Source organism: Ictalurus furcatus, chromosome 8, assembly GCF_023375685.1.
Source record: "Ictalurus furcatus strain D&B chromosome 8, Billie_1.0, whole genome shotgun sequence".
NCBI classification, from domain to species: domain Eukaryota; kingdom Metazoa; phylum Chordata; class Actinopteri; order Siluriformes; family Ictaluridae; genus Ictalurus; species Ictalurus furcatus.
In genome coordinates, this window is record NC_071262.1 from 21,996,229 (window position 1) to 22,015,712 (window position 19,484).

The following is a 19,484-nucleotide window of genomic DNA, read 5'->3' on the forward strand; positions in this document are numbered from 1 at the left end:
ACAAACAGGTGCTTTGACAGGGTATAATTAAAAAAAAATAATATATATATATATATATATATATATATATATATATATATATATATATATATATATATACACACACACACATATATATTAAAATGATATCCACGATATCTCAGAAAAACTTATCATGACGTAATTGATCACGATGTCCATGTTATGATGTCATATCGCCCAGCACTAATGAGAAGTTTGCTATGGAAACTTTCATCAAACGCAACCAGAAGGTCTTCGGGTGTCAGCAGCTTCTGAGTGATAGAGAGAGAGAGAGAGAGAGAGAGAGAGAGAGAGAGAGAGAGAGTTTATAAAGCACGCGCAGGACTAAAACACATTCATGCATACCGGAGCAGCCGCGATGTCTCGAGATAGAATTCCACCGGTATCTTCTGTTGTTCACATGCTCGCGTGAAGAAGGGATTCTTCCCGTGTGTTTTTTCCCCAAGACTCCCGTCCAACACACACAGACACACACACACACACCTGCGCGCGCTTGTGCGGGTAGGGATGTGGCGACGATGGCATGCGCGAGGAGGATGAAAACTTTGGCGTCGACGTGCGTGATCCTGAGCGGCATGACCAACATCGCGTGCCTGCTGTACGTCGGCTGGATCACCAATTTCGTGAACGAGAAAGATCCGGAGAGAAAGTTGGAGGAGGATAAAGGAGAGACGCTGCGCATCATCGAGAGACTGGAGCGGCTGGAGAACGTTGTCAACTCACACCTCCAAGGTACAAACCTCACGCGCCGTTACGTTATTTCATTTCCCATAAAAGAAACTTTGAATCTCATTGGGGGGAAAAACCCTCCTAAATCTGATCTACTCTGATCTACTTAATTTACATCTGATCCACTACTTCATACACCTGATTCATCTAAAGCACGGTGACTTCATTAAGTGTAAACACACACACACACACACACAGTACAATAGTCTTAGGCATATGCAAAAAATGCTGTACAGCAAAGATGCGTTCAAACATAATGAAATTATATGTTTGTACATTTTTAAAAAATATTATAAGGATCAGTAAACAGAAATAAATGAAAATAAATTAAACAAAGTCGATATTTGGTGTAACAACCATTTATCCATCCATCCATCCATCCATCCATCTTCTATACTGCTTTATCCTTTTCAGGGTCACAGGGAAACCTGGAGCCTATCCCAGGGAGCATTGGGCACAAGGCAGGGTACACCCTGGACAGGGTGCCAATCCATACGACCATTTATTTGCTTTAAAAAATGTATATAGTAGTGTCCGGTACATTTAGTGCAGTATTATAAGGAAATGAGCTGTAAGTTTTATTGAGCATCTTGCAGAACCAGTCACGGTTCTTCTGAAGACTTTGACTGTCGCACTCACTTCTTATTTTTGCAGCGAAACCAAGCAGCCTTCATTATGTTTTTTTGTCTGAAAAGTGTCTCTTACGTAATATGCTGCTTTCTTTACTGACATACAAACATTTTTCTGTAACATTTCATTTTGTGCTGGAAAACTAATGTTTGGAAATCTAACATGTTTTTTTGTACTGACTCGATAACGTAGAAGTCATAAAATAAAAAATCTGTAACAAAGTTTGTGCTAAAAAAATAGAGTGCCTAAGACTTTTGCACAGTACTGTATATCTAGAAACTTTATGTACTACACTCAGCTTTCACTATATCTGTCACATGGTAGCTGTGGTTCAGGTGGTAGAGCGGGTTGTCCACTAATCGTAGGGTTGGCGGTTCGATTCCCAGCCCACATGAGTCCACATGCTGGAGTGTCCTTGGCCAAGACACTGAACCCCAAGTTGCTTCCGATGGCAAGTTAGTGTCTTGCATGGCAGCTCTGCTACCATTGGTGTGTGAATGGGTGAATGAGACACAGTGTCTCATTGAACACTGGAGTGACTTTGGAGTTATCCACTTCCATAAGTGGAACCCAAGCCCTTCCGCCTCGAGGTTGTACGTCCTGAAATGCTTTTCTGCTCAGCACGGTTGTAAAGAGTGTTTGTTTGAGTTAGCCTTTCTGTCAGCGCTAAAAATTCTCCTCTGACCTCTCTTATGAACAAGGCATTTCCGCTCAAAGACCTGAATGTCTTTTGTTTTTCGCACCGTTCAGCACTCAAAACTATCATTCCATGGTCACGGCACTGAGCTCAAATTTTCCCCTCATGCCGATGTTTGATGTGAGCACTGACACTCTTGACCTGTAGCATGATTTTATGCATTGTGCTGTCAACACATGACTGACTGATTAGCTAACTGCATGAGTGACCAGGTGTACAGGTGTTCCTTATAAAGTGAGATTCTAATCACATCTTGTATGAATGCATGGATCTCAATAATCTACATATAAACGCAAGCGCTGGGACACATTTTCGCCTAATATTATACAGCTATAAATACATCAGTTGAGTTACATGGTAATTAACTTTCAGACTGAAATGTACTTATCTTATCAAATAGCCGTGTTCATGTGCCCTTTCTTATTTGTCAGAGCACTCGTTTTAGCTCATTAACAAACCTGTACCGGTGTCTTTAAGTGACAGATGAAGTTAAACGGATTCATCTGTTCTTGTTTTCTTTTTCATTTCCATGTCTTTGTATCCAAAGGAAACAGCAGACACGTCCATCCTAGTGGAACAAACTCATTATCTGTTTGGCATCCGGAGCAATCCTTTGTGTTCATCTGAAGTCTGTCTTCGAGGAAATTACATTTTTTATATTAACCAAATTTCTGGAATAACAATTACAATGACAGAAACATGTTTTTGCTGCATATTTTTTCTTATCAGAGTTATTTTTTTGTGTCACATATCCCACTGGCATTGACATGACATGACAAAATCTTTTATACTGAAAGTCATTTATTTTCAATAAAAGTGTTAACAGGTATTAACAGGAGGCAAGCAAAAGTGGGCAGTGCAGGTGTTTTATTTCTACCACAGTGCTGTTAAATTCTCAATTCTGATTGGTCAGAAGGTGTTGATTCGTTTTCTAGAACAGCGGCTCTGTCAAAGCATGGGTTTATTTTAATACGCAAGGTCTATTATGTTATCGTTTCTATAGTAACAACTTATACTTAAATGGCGAATGCTCCACATAAACAGATTTTTAAAAATGTGTACTTGATAATTATGGTAGTATCAGCACTTTGTAACAGTCAGTAAGTTTACGGATGCTGGAAAGTTTTCCAGAGCAGGGGAGTTTACGATTTCCCGTTTCTAACGTTTTTTTTAACATAAGTGAGAAGAGGAACTGTCACGATCCACAATGTGAAATATAACTGTAAATGGATCGAAAGTATGACTCGTCGTTCTTGAATAAATAAAAAAAATGGTCAACTCATTACATGTCATTACATCAGCTTATCATTGATTATTTTCCGATAACAGCATGACAGCAGAGTGATTTATTCCTTACATAAATGAGAAGTGAAATGATGACTATTAAACATTATCCATGATCAAATGGTTGGTTTTGGAGATGTTCTGTAAGTATCTGTGAAGTTTACGTGATACTATTGCACTAGCCATCAGTGTTGGGTACGTTACTTCAAAGTCATTAGTAACTAACTTGTGTTTAAATGACTGTCTAATTACTCTGTCTGAAAAGTAATCGCATTACACATTACTAATTACTTCTTAGAATCCGTATCAACCTTGACCACATGGACAATAGAAATGAAACTTTTTTTAATTCTTCAAATTTGAGTCAAACATGGAATAGGTTGACCTATTAAGCATAGATTTATTAAACCATTGTTTAATACAAAAATGTAAACAAATCATATAATCTGGCTTAACAATAACAGCTACTACTTCGAAGGGAAGCCTAGTGTTTTTTTCCATAGGATATAATTTACAGTAATGGGAATATTTCCATTTAGCAAAGCAGCCACTCGTTTCTGCTGACACATTTGAACTCGTGTGACTTCACAACCGCTTGGCACGAACTCGTGTGCACATGTGCTAGCCCACAGCTAACGGATTTAGCTGGGCTGAGTTAAATTAGAAAACAAATTGTATCTTTACATGATAAGTGTAATTTTTAAATTCAATCTTGTTTTATACAGAACTGCTGAAAGTCTATACTGTATGTAATGCAAGTACATCAAAAGAAACTGTAATTAAATGACTTAAAAATGAAAATAATTCTTTACCTTGACTTAGTAAATGCGTTACACCCAACGCTGCTAGCCACATGCTACTAGTGCAAAGGTGACTCACGTCCAGTTTAGTATATTTATAATTTGAACAATATGTCAAGACATTGAAATGCTTATGTTGAAGCTCAGGTTCATTTACATGCTTACATACCGAATATCATAAGGCGCAGAATATGCAACACACACACACACACACCTCATTTAAACAAAAGTGTTTAAAATAAAATAAAATGAATACACTGTGGTGCAGCAGGTAGCACTGCCACCTCACAGTTTCTGGGTAATCACTTCGATCCCAAGCTTGGGTTACTTCCTGCATGGAGTTTCACATGTTCTCCTTGTGTTTGTGTGGGTTCCTCCAGGTTTCTTCCAGTTTCCTCCCACCTCCTAAAAACATGCAAGTGGCTGGATTGAGTGTGTGGCTCAGTATCCACCACAACCGTGAATAAAAGATAAAGCACTTATTCAACAGACAAATGAAAGAATGTGAAACAAGTACGACAAATGCGACATGCAATATAATGACAACAAAGCGAAGTGTAGATTTACTGCTGGTGTGAACCCGAGTCTCCATTCTGCCTGTAGGAACGTGCTGCGCTCAGAGAAAAGTGGGATAACGTAATGTAGTTAAAGCATGAAAATATGTAGTGATAAGTGAGTCATTTGGTAGAAGGCGTTTGCAAATATAGTGATATTGCTGGATTTACATCTTTCCTTGTATTGCATTTGTAATTTGTTCCAAAAAACTGTTTAAAAACGATGCTGTTTTGGTTTTGTCTTGTAGAATGAATGATGTTCTGCCACAGGCTGTACATCCATCGTGTGGCTGAATATTCCGGCTTTTACTAAAGCTCATAGCACACACACACACACACACACACACAAACACACATGCACTCAGGCTCATCTCTATAAAAGTGTAACTCCGAAGTGCAGTTTCCAGACAGCAGAAGAGTGACTCTTATCCCCCAGAACGTATTAAAAGTCACAGAGTCTGGTTTTCATGCTCATCTTAACCGGCTGATTAGATCGTGTTTGGAGGAGACAGGAGCTCTCAGTACACTTCTGCTTTAGGACGAAGCGGTTTAGCGAAAGAGACGGAGTGAAGCACGTTAACAGCTACATCGTTCCTGCCTTTGCTCTCTCTCTCTTTCTCTCACAGTGAGACACAGCCTCGTTAGTATGAGTCAGTAGCAGTGGATGGAGGAACAAGGTGCTAACACCAGCTTGTTTGCTGAAGCTCATCGGTGTCAGAGCCTCATCAGTGTTGTTGTTTTTTTAATTGGGAAGTTTTGGAAGGGAGTAAGGAAGAAAATGATAGGACTGCTAGAGGGGAAGAGATTAGGGTGTGACTGATATGGACATTTTGTCACACATATGGAAATCAACCAAAATAATGTTATATAAATGAGAAATACTGTAAAAGAGACAACAATAGATTTAGTGCAGGATAAGAATGATTTAATCTATCTATATATATATTTAATCATTGATTCATTTCCTACAATAGTGAAAAAGTGTTTTCTTTCTCTTAGATGACATCAGCAATGTAGCAAAGATTGCAATTTTTTATTTATTAAAGAATGACACGTCATGTTTTTTTATCTGTTTACAGTTACGTCTATTGTTGTGGATTGGCCACAGCTGCCATTATCACTTACGTTATAGCAACTAAACAGTCCTTCCCTCACCAGGCTCTCTCTTTACTATCATTTGGCATTAATAAGGCAAAGGATTTCTGCTCAGGGGTCAATAAAGTACATCTGTCTATCTAGCAAGCTAGCTTGGGTGAGGATTGTGCTTAAAAATAAAAAAATTACGTCACCATTAGACTCCATTTCCAGTTCAATATTTTGCATGTTTAATTTAAATTCATTACTCTAAACAGCATAAACATTTGTTTTTGTCCCCCACAATTTCCATATATCTGATGTTCAAACTTTACTGTGTGAAGAAAATAAAATTATACTCATAAACAATGCCCTCTTGCTTTATTGCTATGATTTCTGCCAATATCTATAATTTGGTACAATGTTTATGTCAGTTGTGCTCCAGTAAAATCAGTTATAGTCAGAGTCCTGCTCTCAATATTTACAACATGCATAAAGCAAAAGCTGTAAGTAATCCGACCAATTAATACCGAAAAATACACATACGTTCGCTGTCCACTTTATTAGGAACACCTACACTTGCATACAATTATCCAATCAGTCAGTTATGTGGTATTGCAACATTGTCTAAGTCTCAATATCATAATGTTTTTGTCAACAATCAATAAATTCATGATCCAAGAATGTGTAACAGAAATATCCGAGTGAAAGCTGCTGGAAACTCAATCTTCCTGTGTTCATTCACAGCTGCACAAATGCCAGAGTTTTTTTTTTTTTTTTCCCAGAGTCAAGCAAGATGTCTTGAGAAAATAATCGCTACAGAATCATCCACAAAAACCTCCCTGAAGACCGTTGTTTGCAATTTTTGCTCTGACAAAGATGAATAAATCTGTATTTTGGAAAACAGGACAAAACCATTCCATGCAGCCCACCTCGTGCATTCCTTCTGCAAACGCTTTAATGACTGAACAGAATCAGACACAGGATACGAGTAAGTATACCTATTATAGTGACACATTACGGCTGAATCACCTAAACACATGTGCTCAGGCATCTATCCATCCATTTTCTGTACCGCTTATCCATCACAGGGTCGCACAGGGAGTCTGGAGCCTTTCCATGGGAACTCTGGGCATGAGGCGGGGGACACCCTGGACAGGGTGCCAACCCATCGCAGGGCACAATCACATACACACATTCACACACTAAGGATTTGGAATTTGGAAATGCCAATCACCCTACAACATATGTTGTTTGGACTGGGGGAAGAAACCGGTATGCGAAGAGGAAACCCCCGAAGCACAGGGAGAACATGCCAACTCCACACACACAGGCCGGAGGTGGGCATCGAACCCCCAACCCTGGAGGTCTGACGCAAACATGCTAACCACTAAGCTGCGCTCAGGCATAAAGTAGGATACTTCATGACAGCTATTAGCTATAATAACTGGAATGTCTTCAGAAAAACACCACTGTATCAGCCTGCTTTGTTTTAAATTTTAAAAGAAACTGACCTGAATTCTCGATTCTGATTGGTCAGAAGGTCCTGATTGATTTTCTATAACAGCAGCTCTGACAGTAGCGCAGCTGGAACTCACAGGTTTATATTAACGCTTGTTCTAATACATTATCGTTTCTATAGTAACAACTCATTCACAGGGACTATATAGCGGATGCTCCACATAAACGAACATGTGTAATCACTGTTTTGGTCACATTTTCTGTAATGTTTATTTAACCTTTATGGAAGAAGTCTCCAGTGTCAGCAATTTATAACCATCATACGTAAAGCTGTAAGTTTAACATTTTCAAAGGTTATTTTTTTGTCTTATTAACTTATTATTAACAGGAACTAAGTGGTTTTGCAGACATTCCACAACATTAAATAATAATACTTATAGCACTTACAAATAAAAAGTACATTGTGTTCTTTAAAAAATTTAAATGTGTTAATTGCAGTGGTATAAGAGGAATAAAACACTTCAGGAAGTGCTGTTATAGGAAAATAATCAACTTCAGGGTGGTATCAGTGACTCTGCTTCATCAACACACCTTCGCTAATTATTTTCCTTTGACAACATGCCCCCAAGTATTTTATTTCCTTTAACAACATGCCCCCAAGTATTTTATTATGTAGTCTGTTTGAGATGCCTTCAGGCAAAAAAAATGATGCATCATTTATGCTGAGGTTTTCATGTTTTAAATACTGCTGCTGAATCAGATGGCAGTGAATAAACATGTTTTAAAAAATATGGTCATACGCCTGGTTACCCCCCACCATGGTGCCTATGCCTCAAAGCTAACATTCCTTTGTTTTCAGTTAAAATTTGTTTGCAAATTGGGTTGCATCGTGTTGCATCATTCTGTATTGAATATTTTGCTGTTTTAAACGTAGCTTAAATGTCCATTGGATTATTGATTACATGTCAGGTTGTGGTCTCAGATGGAAAGAGCCTTAATGAATACATTAACAACAACAACTACGCAAAGTTGGGCAGTTTGTGGGGGCAGTTTGTCCTTGAGCTTTTTGTTTGGTAACTGTATCAGTTCTACAGATTGTTCAATGTGAAATCTCTTGTCTGGCTGCTCTGAGGCTTAAATCGATTTCATGCCGAAATATCAGCTTCCGCACGTCATCGTCATCATCAACGTCGTTGTCCAGGACTACAATAACCAACCTAGGTTAATGTTAATTTAGCTCTCTGACTCTCCAGTGCAGAGAGCACACGATGGAGTGGCGGATTGCTGAGCAGAACCACTTGTATGTCTTTCTCAACAGCGCTCCATACTGTATGTATGGTCTCGTATGCTCAGAGGTCTGCGGTTCTTCCCTCAAGGACCGAGGCTGGTGCTCATTTTTCATCTCTACGCACCTGCTCCATGTAATCAGTAGCTGCAAAAAATATGGGCTGCCTATTCATGCCTGTGCCAAGCGACCATCTAGCGCTTTCATTTATTACCACAGTATCTGCACAGCTGAGCAGATTTCTCAGAACGTTGCCCTTATTAGAATTTCCTGTGAAAATTGTAATCGCGGAAGTTTTTCAGGCATTCCCATTAGCACTTCGTCTCCACCTGCACTGTATATACCATACATTACGCAATTGACTTTTGTCACATAGTCACGCCTCAAATTAAACACTAAGTACTCTTGCTCAGTACGTTAGTCTTTCATTAGTAATTAAACCTCAGCACTCCCTGGTGGCTCCGCCCCTTCTGCTACTGTATTAGTACAGCATGCTGCTTCTGTTTAGTGTGAAAAGTGTCCAGTATTCCACAATTCATTTTTCGTTCTCTGTAGCACATCATGCATGCGTTAATAACACACTACATCTTGCTGAATTTCCCAAGGTAAACATTCTACTCATACTAAAAGTCAGTGACGGCGCTAGTGCTAGAGAAGCAGCTTGAAAAAAGACGGAGTTTCCACAGTGCTTTTGTTTTCACACAAGGCATCTGATCAAAGTAGCATTATATTGCGAAGTGGTAAATTCCTCACTAAAGCTTTAGCTAATATTAAGAAGCTACTTATGGAAATATGTCGACAGAAATTTTAAGCTACCTAAAGTAGAAAAAAATCCTGAATTTTGAAAACTATCCACTTGTTGTATTTGGGCAATGATTAGGCAGAAATTTGAGACTAGACATGGCATCATGGGAAGTATGTGCAAAAGTTTAACAGGTGCTCTTATTGACAGAACATTAACAAGTTAAGCTGAATCCCATCCAAGCATACAGCTGAGTTGTTGAAGGTTAAGGATCTTGCTCGAAGGATCAACAGTGGTTCTCTGGCCTGCCTCTGGTGTAGTTACCTGTTTTTGTCAGTTTCTGTTGATCTTATTTCCCCTATCACATGTGATTAGCTTTGGACCATCCGGGATCTGTCTTCCACCACATTGGAACCTGTCTTGTCCATTTAACGGAGGTCCGAACTCATTTAAAAATCCCAATTAATCAGTGTCTAATGAACCATTGAGCCGGCGAGACTCCAAGCGAAATTGGATCACATCCAGAAGACACAGTGCTGATATTCATTAAGTCTACAGCATGCACTCGGTTTGTCTCAGTTGGGGTTGTCTATCTGGCTCATGTCTGATCTCCAGAGAGGAAAGATCAGTATGTAATCAGACTGGAGCTCTAATAATCCTTTCCCTTGTGACCACTAATGAAAGGGATGGGTTTGGGTTTAAGCAGCACAGATCATGTGATGCTTCACAGTCCAATCTGATGCAGGCTATAGAGCAGAGGAGAGCTTTATGTCTGGAATATATTACTATTTTGGGACGGCCCAAATGGAAAAATTGGTGGAGATGTGGGCCAAAGCCAGAATCCTTCTTGAATGAAAGGTAGGAGTGGGCGGTATGTCAAAAAAAAATATCATACCAATATCATATGGCGAAAGACAATAAATAGGTTTTCTAACAAAGTGACAGCAAAACGGTATTGCATTTAAAAATCCTGAAAAACATCCAAAAAATGATAATGATCCAATGATAATTTTACTTTTAATTCTAAATGATTTAATATTGAACAAGTACATTTTAACATTTCAAAACCATTTTCAACAAGTCAAAACATGAAAAACTTTATAACGAAAAGTCACAATATCCGCAAAACCATAGCAGTTGTGACATGATTTATCATGATATTGATATGACATCATCATATTGCTCAGCCCTTACCCAGTCAGTTCTATAAGAAAGGAATAAAACACTTGGAGATGTGTTGTTATAGGAAAATAATCAACGATGGGCTGGAGTGATGAAGCAGATGATTAAATGACATTTTAAAATGTATTAAAGAACAGCACATTATCCTTTGAAATCCATTTATAGTTCCATTTAACATTGACTCTGGGGACTACTACAGCACATTTTTAAATGTGTGTTGTTGTTTTTTATTCGTCTTAGCTTATGTGGTGAATTAGCCGTTACTATAGAAACAGTAATGTAATAGAACAAGTGTGGCGATAGGAACCTGTGAAATTAAGGAAAAAGAACAGCATTAAGCCTCTACAGGTGTGGAGATTTCTTTTCGAACGTGCCGTATGTGTTAATGGCACACAAGTGTGTTCAGGGAGAAAATTGCAGCGCGTTTGGGCCGAAGCTATCTTTTTACACTCATACAGCTGAATATTACACACAATTTCACTGGAAGATAATGGTGTTTTCATTGACACACACGTTCCTCCTGAAGACTTTAATGAGGTCGCCTAAAAAGAAACTCGATGGCGTAGTTTTGTCCCGTTCCTCATTCTCCTAATCCTAACACTGACTCAAGCAGAGGTATTGATCAGTATAATTACTTCTTAGCAGCAGGAGTATGTGTAATGGAGTGAACGTCAATACTAGGCTCGAGTGCCTGCAACTGATAACCTTGTAGTGTTCGTGTTTGACTTTGACTCATTGTTGCGTCTCTGTGTGCGGATGATTGGTCTGACTGAAAAAAAATATTATTCTTATTATTAATAATAATGCTGTATGGAATATAAAAAACGAAACATTGCGCCGATTAAATTAATATTGATATTATTATTACTGATGTAGATTGGTGTAATCGGCCTTATGATAGATGTTTTGGAGCGTTCGCTGTCTGAAAAATGTCCTTTAGAGAAACGTGTACTACAGAGTTGTTGAATTCTTGAATCTGATTGGTCAGAAGGTGTTGATTCAGTTTCGATAACAGAAACTGTGACAGTAGTTCCGGCTGTAAGGTTAATCACAGGCTTATATTAACGCGCTCATTTCTAGGATAACAACTTGCACAGGGTCTTGTATGGTGGATGCTCCACACAAATGGATTAATCGTTGATGTGGTGAAGAGGTTGAAGGTTTATATAGCATTTTTGTGTACCTGTTAGCCGACACACTGCGGTGGTCAAGCTGGATTACAGGAAGATTTTGTGCACATCATGCTTAGGAGGTGCTTGTTTACTGTTTAGTCATCATTTCTGTTGCTTTCAACTCTCTGTGATCTTTACCTTTTGTGGAGTTTTATGGGTGTGGATAAATGAAATCAGCTGTGTCAATCATGTGCTTGATAATTTATTTACGGCTGGTTGGTGTTTCTCAGCATACTATCACGAATCTCCTCAGAGGACGGTGTTTTGGTCTGTACTATGGGCTTATCCCATGGCCATACTGTGACATTCTTTGTTTTTACTTCCATATGCGTGTCATCTCTGTTATATGATAAGTTCATAATTACTTTGTCTACTTAAGCCTTCATGTTTCTCAGTCTCATTGTCTCATTGTCAAGTCTCGTTCATGTTTATGTACATCTCTGAGCCTTTTTCCCTACCTTCCTAACTTCCGTGTCTTCTCGTTTTCCTTTTCTTAATTACTTCCTGGTTTGACCCTTACCTATTTCTCTCTTATCGCATGTGAATTATCCCTTTTTGATAATTTTGATAATTTAGCTGCCTAGCAGTTATTTGAACCCCACTACAGACTGTAACGTTGAACTTTTAGTTCGGTTTGGGCATGAAATCATTTACATACAACTTTACTGAGGCCCGTTGAGAGACACCAGGCAATCTCGCTAATTTGTGTCATCTAAAGAAAAAAAATACCCACGGTTTAATTAACTGACTGATAAGCTGACCTAGCACTCATCTGAGTCAACTTTTAATATAAGATTCAGTCCTTGATAGAAGAATTGTCTCTGATTAAGACGCCATTTCCATGGATTTCCATGGATGACACTCAGTATCCAGTGCACATGAAATAAAAATAAATATCACAAAAAATTTTTTCCCAGGGTTCAGCAGTAGTGTGGACAGTTCCTATGATTAATGGTCCCATGGTACGGCTTATATATTTAAGATGGCATTAATGACATTCAGTTTTTGTAGCAGTGCTGCTGCATTTAATACAGCTTCTGGCTAGAGTGCATATCGCAAAAGTAAACTCTTTAAGTTCAAGGTCACAACGGTTAACTATGATAACTATGCCTCTGGTTTTAGAAAAACCTGTGCATGGGTACGTCTCTCTCCAATCAGCGAATAATTCCAGAGATAATTTTGACGTCTAAGTACCGTAATTTTCTCCACAGTACATATATGCCTCTAGTACATATACAGTCTTTAAAGAGAGGAAAAAATGGGTAAAAGAGAAACCTAAATGGTTTCTCTCAAATCATCAGAATTGTGTGACAGCAGTAACCTTTTCATCAAGCTTTATAACAAAGAGCATTCATGTCATCGTGATTTCCCTGAGTGGCTTTAACTAAGTATCACCACTGACTCATACAGTATGTTCAGTTACTCATTCGCTTATTCACTTATTTATCGCTTTCAGGTTTCATAAGTGACAGCAAAGCATGAAAAGTCAGATTTTATTGTTATCTCTTTCATATGCTCTTTTCAAGTAGGACAAATATGATGAACCACATCACAGTACATCCATCCATCCATCTTCTATACCACTTCATCCTTTTCAGGGTCACAGGGAACCTGGAGCCTATCGGCCAGGGAGCATTAGGCACAAGGCGGGGTACACCCTGGACAGGGTGCCAATCCATCGCAGGACACAATCACATACACATTCACAAACCCATTCATACACTACAGACACTTTGGACCTGCCAATCAGCCTACCATGCATGTCTTTGGACGTGGGGAGGAAACCAGAGTACCCGGAGGAGAACATGCAACATAGCAGGGAGAACATGCAAACTCCGCACACACAGGGCCACGGTGGGAATCGAACCCCCGACCCTGGAGATGTGAGGTGAACGTGCGAACCACTAAGCCACCGTGCGCCCGCATCATGGTACACTGAACGTTCAAAGCAACACCACAGCTCAATACAAACAATTAAAAAAAAAAAAAACCCAACTCATTAGACACCAGAATAATAATAGGCATAGATAAACCTACATTTTTTACGATTAACAATTCAGATTCTGTGAATTTGCAAATGAAAACACTCTTAAATCCTAGTCTCAGCAATCCGATACAGCAATCCGATACTGATTGGACACGTTTCTGGCCACAAGCTTCTGAATCATGAATTGTGCATATGATTGGTTGTCTGTGCATCCATGTGCACACATATTAGCTATTTGTGGTTCACGAATGAGTTGGTTCTTGATACGAGGTGAATGTTAAGAGAATTTTTGTTTGAGATGTGTTTTTTTTTGTTTTTTTTTTACACAGTAGATGTAGACAAAACTCTTGCTGCGCGATGTCATTAAAATGCAATTAAAATGTTACTCTTGCGTGATGTAATTAAAATGCTCGAATCCAGTGCGAATGGTGAAAGGTGTGTTTGACTTTCAGCTATGTGAATGAAACAAGTCAACTCATAATATTGTAAACCCAATATTGTCTGGAAAAAAAAAATATTGTCTGGCTTTGCTGAGTGAAATGATAACACACTGACAGACCGTTACCTGTAAAATGGATAGCACAAAAAAAAGCTAAACCCAGTTGTTCCGTCTTAAAGACTAATCCTTTTCTTCCTCAGCACGACTCGGGAAGGAGGCGTGGCCTAATTTTTGAAGCGATTCAGACAATAACTTAGCTCCAGTTCGAAAAAGTAAAGGAACATACTCGGACTCTAGACACCAGACATGACTTAGCTGACTTAGGTTGATTAGCTGCATAAAATGATGTACATTTTAGAGTTATATTGCTTTCAAAGTAAAAGTGTTTGTAATCAATTCACAGGACATATGGCACAGGTATTATAAGAAGTTATTCTCTCTTTGGTTTTTACACTTTTTCCCCCCTACCAGCCTGACAGGGCGCCAGTGTTGTTTTCATGACCATTAGTTTGCAGCCTGAGAACCCAAAACTTGTAAATCCTCCTGCTGGTTAAGTAGTTAAGCTTCTTGTACTGCTGGCGTGTTTGTGACGGTTTGGCATCCTCTCAGGTGGGTTGAGGGAGGGGCATTTATTAGCATAGTACATAAAGAGCTAAACGGGATCACAGATGGTGGCATTTTAACACACCGCCTCTGCAGTGTGGAGTGTCATACCGTGAAGAGTTGGAAAGAGAGAGAGAGGGAGACAGAGGGTGAGATCTAAACACTGAGAGACAGGAACACAAACACAAGCAAGCAGTGAAAAAAAAGCCTGTTTGATATCACTGTGGCAGAATTGACATCTCTGCTTTAAGAGAACATTAATAGATTTCACCAAAACAACATGGAAATGTTCTTTATTTAGGTTAGTTTTTAACCTTGACTTGGCGTCTGTCTACAACGTTCACGTAAAACAAGTTTAACAAACAAAGCACAAAATGCAGTCTGTCTGCCTAAAGACATTTTAAACCTTTGCGAACTAAGGGTGTTTAGACATTTGGTCCCAATATCTGAGTCCTCACCCAGGAATGATTCTGGGTACTCTTGGGGGTGAGGCTCATAATCATAGGTTTACTTTCACATCGAAGAATTCCTTTTGATCCATGGATTGATTGCGCAATTCCGTACGTCGGTTTTGTGTACGCAGGTTTGCAAAATGTTAGGAACTACGTTCATCTGTTTTTCTGTTTTTCATTATTTTCGTTTGGTACCAACCAATGACTGTGTATATGGGCGGACGTCATAACAGGATTCAAAAGTGAAGTCTAAACGTCTCTGAGGCCCTCTTGTGACTGGCAGCAGTATAATATTTAACCCCGCCCATTCCCATTTGAGTGAAACGGACAGATGGCAATCTTCCATTTTTCAATTCAGTTCAATTCAATTCAATGGACATTGTCTCAAAGCAGCTTTACAGAAACATATAAACACAGGATACAGATTTTAAGTGTGTGAATTAATCCCTATTGAGCAAGCCAGTGGCGATGGTGGTGAGGAAAAACTCCCTAAAATGAAATGAGGAAGAAACCTTGAGAGGAACCAGATTCAGAAGGGAACCCGTCCTCATCTGGGTAACAACGGATAGTGTGAAAGTAAAGGAAGGTTCATTATGGTTTTTACATGAAGTCTTTGTTGAACTAGTCCACTGTTCACTAAAGGTAAAACTGAGTTCACCGAGTGCAAAACTACATGTGGTAATTTCAGTCCCAAGGCCATAGTAGCAACCTTAGTCCAGTAACCACAGTGAGAATGTCCATATGGAATTGAAGTCCAAAACTATTACCATGGTACTTCAAGTGGATCAGAAAGGGTCAGGATCACTGGCATCTCCATAAAATCATGTGTGGCTCGACAGAAGGAGAGAGGGAGAGGGAGGTAAAGAGAGGGAGAGATTGTTAGGTATGCTTACTATCCCGTAACGGATAAGACTGTGTACTTTGCATAAAAGAAAATCTATTCATGGTACGCTTGAGTAAACAAATATGTTTTCAGCCTGGACTTAAACACTGAGACTGTGTCTGAGTCACGAACATTAATTGGAAGGCTGTTCCATAACTGTGGGGGTTTGTAAGAGAAAGCTCTTCCCCCGATTTGACATCATCCTCAGCATTAAATTAAATAGGGGTCAGTTCTAGCTCAGTGGACTACTGATCGGAAGGTCATGAGTTCAAATCCCAGCACTGCCAAGCTGCCACTGCTGGGCCCTTGAGCAAGGACTTAACCCTCATATGCTCAGTTGTATAAATGAGATAAGTGTAAGTCGCTCTGGACAAGGGGGTCTGCCAAATGCCATAAATGTAAATGTAAATAAATGTTAATTATTCAGTGAGCCATCGTGCCTTACTCAGAATGGGATAAAATCATTCATCATCATAGGATCATTCAGAAGAACTTTATATAGATTTGCATTGATGCCCCTTTCTAAGAGGACAAGTGGAGCCAAACTATGGCAGAAAAATAAGTAAATGCCCCGCACAGCATAACAGAGCCAACAGATTTTCCTTTAGGTCCTCTCGTGATTGTAGTGAGCTGTTTTCCTGAGATGAGGCTTGAACCGTACTGAACTGCAATGATCAGATATTCTCTGGGATTATCCACTGGAATAATTAGAGGCACTGGAGTGTATCTCCTGATTCATTGAGCAGAGAGGTCCTTTGAAGCATGAGAAACCTAGTTATTTAGATGTTATGCTAGAAATCCATTGTGTCCACATACTTTTGGCATTATAGTGTAACTGTTAGCCAGATAAACCTGATTTTATCTCCTGAAACTACTTAATGCATCCGCACACACACACACACACACACATACACACACACACACACACACACACACACACACAATGACACAGAGAGGAGCGTGCCTACAAACCATATGGTCAAAACAATTAAATATCAATTATAGAGTGTAATGCTTCTGCACTACGCTGTTTCAAAGGGAAAAGCACTCTGGGACATGCTCTTAATGGAAAAGAATCCACGGAAATAATCCATGGAAAGTAACTTCCCACCAGGCCACATCACATCACTCCATCTTTGATTGATTGTTTTACTCCCTAAATACAGTATAATACCATGAATCATCATCATGCATATACAATGTCCTCAGGGATGTGATGGTCCAGAAATTAGCCTCAGCTTGTTTTTCCTCTTGTATAAATCATTAATCTGAACTTGTGTGTCTTCGTGAAGACTTCCCATCTGATCAATCAGACTTGATTAGGCAACAAATGGGAAGACCTGTGGGCAAGGAACGGCTGTGTATTTCTGCTTCCTTTCCTACTTTAGAAATGCATAAACATTTATGAAAGAGAGAAAAAAGAAAACGTATCCAAGAGGGAAACAGTTTGAAGGGTTGAGAACTGAGAGGAATGAAATCAAATCTCTTTTCAAATCTCAGACCTAAAGGTGCAATTCGCCACAATTTGTTTACTCTTTGACTTCGCCTTTCGTCTTTACTCATGTACACTGTGGTCCATTTATGTCACATCACATCCACATTAGTTTGCTAGCTAGCTAAGCTTTTTTCATTTCAGTCTACGTGGCTCGATACAGTGTTAGCCAGGAACATGTGACATGGCACTTATCTTCAGGAAGTGCTTTATCCTGGTGGATTCAGAGCCTATCCCGGGAACACTGAGAGTAAGTTTGGGAACACAAATGGGACACCAATGGGACACCATGCACACACGCATTTACACACTCATTCTGGGGGCAATTCAGAGTCTCCAGTCTATCTACTGTATTGGCATGTTTTTGGGAGGTCAGTGGAAACTGGAGAACCCAGAGGAAACCAAAAAGGACACATTGAGAATTGCACACAGACAGTAGCCCAAGCTCAGGATCAAACCAGGGACCCTGGAACTGTGAGGTGGAAGTGCTTCTTGCTGCACTACCACTCCACTGCATCCTGGAGGAATTCAGTGTCCAGCTTCATACCCTTACCTACATGGACAAACATATTAACTGCAAATACTTTAGCTCTGAGATTTATGCTTGTTTGAATTCTTTTGGTGCCATTACTTTTTTTCCCCCACATCAACAATATTTTATATTTACTTCTGACCAGTAAAAATGGTCCAGCTCAGACCTGCATTTCTTCAGGTGCTTTTTATTTTTTTTCCAGTCACACAATACACTATAATCTCATTGTTTTCCACATGCAGCCTGGGAATTCCTTATTACTTCCATCATCATTCTGTACAAAATGTTAAAATAGTGTGACTATGTACATGTATGATATCCATAATACCTGATAATGTAAGAATCACTATAACATACAATCACTGCAGATGTGTAATGCGAACATAGCCGCAGAGTTTATTGCAAACGGCAAATGGAGCAGAATCCTGCATGAGCCCAATTTTAGAAACCCATTCCTGACCCGGTAACCACAAATATCTGCAAATCAATTTGGTAAGCCAAACTGACCTATTTTTTTATACACACACACACACACACACACACACACACACACATATATATAAATAAATATACATATATATATAAACTGCCAATCTGCAGCTGGACTCATGAGGCTCAGCAGGTTTAAAATGGTTTATTTATTACTCATGCTGTAACAAATTAATTGGAGGAGACCTGCTTCCCCAATTACAGAGCTAAATAAGAAACTGGAAGAGGATAGAAACTTCACAAGCAATGGAAAAGCTGATTAAAGGCTATATCCTTAGGTGACAAAGGTGACAATAATTCTGTAGGACACCGTAAGTACCACATGAGTACATAAGCACATGAGTACAGTCCAGAAGATAGTACTGAGTTATATAATGGAGATGTGCTCAGGTGAATGTTGAGGAGCCTGACTGCGTCAGAGAAATAAAATATAGAATTCATGGCCATTTCACATGAATTTATCAACAAAAACTTTAACAAATTATGTCCTGAATAGTATGTACATGATGTGAAAAATCATGCATTTATCATCCAAAATAAAGAGTGAGACCTTTGAGGTTCAAACCCTGGCCACATTTACAAACCCATTTCTGTTGAACTCTGAAAAAGGTTGAAAATCTCCTGGCTTCGCTCTGAGGACCGAGAGGCTGAGCGAGAGTCCGAATAAAGCCTGGAGGAGGCGGAGGAGGATTTGGACTGAAAGAAGAAATCTGGTCGTCAGGTCAAAGGAAATAGTATTGAGTGTGAAGGAAAATATACATAAGCTATTTGGAAAAGCCTAAAGGACAGATGAATGATTGTTGCCTCACACTTTATATAGCGTAAGCCGCTTCAACTGCAATTTCTCTGAAGGATCTTTAATAAGACATATCTCACAGCCTACCTGCCTGTCAGCGCAATCTTCAGTTATTCCTGAAGACATGTTAGACACTTGCTTAAGGATATCAATTTTCTCCTGCTCCTGCTGTCTTTGCTT

At 39.3% G+C, this 19,484-nt stretch overlaps 1 protein-coding gene across 1 annotated transcript; it reads left to right on the forward strand.

The window, feature by feature from the left end:
* The first annotated feature begins 203 nt into the window (after positions 1-203).
* Positions 204-7,163, forward strand: LOC128611731 (polypeptide N-acetylgalactosaminyltransferase 18-like). The gene is made up of 2 exons (XM_053631475.1): positions 204-753; positions 6,575-7,163. The coding sequence occupies exons 1-2, from the start codon at positions 540-542 to the stop codon at positions 6,592-6,594; spliced, it is 234 nt and encodes a 77-aa protein (XP_053487450.1). The 5' UTR covers positions 204-539; the 3' UTR covers positions 6,595-7,163.
* The last annotated feature ends 12,321 nt before the right edge of the window (positions 7,164-19,484 follow it).

Bases quoted from the DNA above. Each gene is read 5' to 3' on its own strand.
- LOC128611731 (XM_053631475.1), top strand. From the start codon at position 540: ATGGCATGCGCGAGGAGGATGAAAACTTTGGCGTCGACGTGCGTGATC. The intron at 754-6,574 runs GTACAAACCTCA...TTTTTTTCCCAG, and splicing joins TGTCAACTCACACCTCCAAG to AGTCAAGCAAGATGTCTTGA.